Here is a 1,417-nt window from a genome sequence, read left to right as displayed (position 1 = left end):
ACTGTACACCTAAAAATGCCCTGTTTTATTTATATAGAATAAATATTTATTTAACACTGCTGGTAGCTCAGATCATTCTAGAAAGATGGCTTCAACTGGAAATAAATAAACCTCCAATAAACAACCTTCTACAAATGTCTTCAGGGAATATAAGTGCTCGATACACATCTGCTATATAAATGGCCAGATGATTATGAAGAATGTCAATTTTGAGAAAAACCTATCCTGCTGATAACAGTATGTCTTGTATAAACTAGACATGGATATATATATCTTTTCAAGGATCAAAGAGGCTCTTACAAACTTCTTTATTTACCTTTTAATACAAATATAGAGTCCCAATTCAGAAAGACAGCAGTGATAGAAACCATCACAGAGGAGCTCAACAAATTTCAAAGTCTTCAGTCTTCAAGTCCCATGTCACAGCTATCCCAGGTTGATTCCCTCCTTCTTGGTGGAATCCTAAGAACTGGTTGGTTCACTTAATCATCTCATGGGGGCCGGTCCATTCCTGTCATTCACTCAAATCTAGAACTCCTAATTTGTGGCTCACAATACTTCAGTCACCTGCAAAAGCCCTGGGAATTAGATAATTTTAGCCAGAGTCAGGGACATAAAAACTTTGTAATGTAGTGAATCCTGGTAGTCACCACTAAAAAGATGCTCAAGTACAAAAAGGTACAATCTGTGCCTCTTTTAAAAATAGAACCTTTAAGGTTCAAAGAAAAAAAGAAATCTCTTTCTGAACTACATCATTACCAGACAAATCAGCCACACAAGGAGCTGACAAGACCTGCTGGTTCCTTTATAGAGAACATAAGGCTTTAAAATCACCCCCACTAAATGAAAAAAACAGGGGGAGCTTTCTGCACAGCACTCCTCAGTCTAGACAGGGAGACAGACACACTCCTCCCGCCTGAACTGGATCCCCACCATCTTCACAAAGGCCACTGGACATGTCTCTTAAATGTTGACTTTCAGGTCTTGATCACTCTGCCCTGGGGATCCTTTCTCTTTAAGCTCTTTGTCATGGTCTTGGTAAATACTCTGACTTTCTACAGTGTTGACGGCAACAGAGTCCAGCCTTCTTCTTTTCTTCAGTTGATGCAAATGGGATTTGGATTTTATATGCGCTGATAAGACAAAACCAACCCAAATAAACAAAAAACTCATTAGAATTTTCTAGAATCAATCCCAGAAGCAAATAAAATTAACTTACAATCCTTTTCTTTAATAACAAATAACAGGATTGATACATGTATTGGTTTAGCTGCTTAGCATTTTTATTTATTTATTTATTTATTTTTAGACAGAGTCTCAAGCTGTCACCCTGGGTAGAGTGCCGTGGCATCACAGCTCACAGCAACCTCCAACTCCTGGGCTTAAGCAATTCTCTTGCCTCAGCCTCCCAAGTAGC

At 38.5% G+C, this 1,417-nt stretch overlaps 1 protein-coding gene across 1 annotated transcript in view; it reads right to left on the bottom strand.

The window, feature by feature from the left end:
• Nucleotides 1-279: 279 nt before the first annotated feature.
• TRIT1 (tRNA isopentenyltransferase 1) overlaps nucleotides 280-1,417 on the bottom strand; it is a 48,209-nt gene continuing 47,071 nt past the window's right edge. Inside the window, exon 11 of the mRNA XM_012810898.2 lies at nucleotides 280-1,133. Coding sequence (XP_012666352.1) covers nucleotides 964-1,133 — 170 coding nt within the window. The 3' untranslated portion in view covers nucleotides 280-963. The remainder of the gene's footprint in view (nucleotides 1,134-1,417) is intronic.

This window comes from Otolemur garnettii, unplaced genomic scaffold, assembly GCF_000181295.1.
Source record: "Otolemur garnettii isolate 467f Iridium unplaced genomic scaffold, OtoGar3 scaffold00144, whole genome shotgun sequence".
Classification (NCBI taxonomy): Eukaryota; Metazoa; Chordata; class Mammalia; order Primates; family Galagidae; genus Otolemur; species Otolemur garnettii.
Note: the sequence above shows the minus strand (reverse complement) of the source record. Positions and strands in the feature narration are given on the sequence as shown.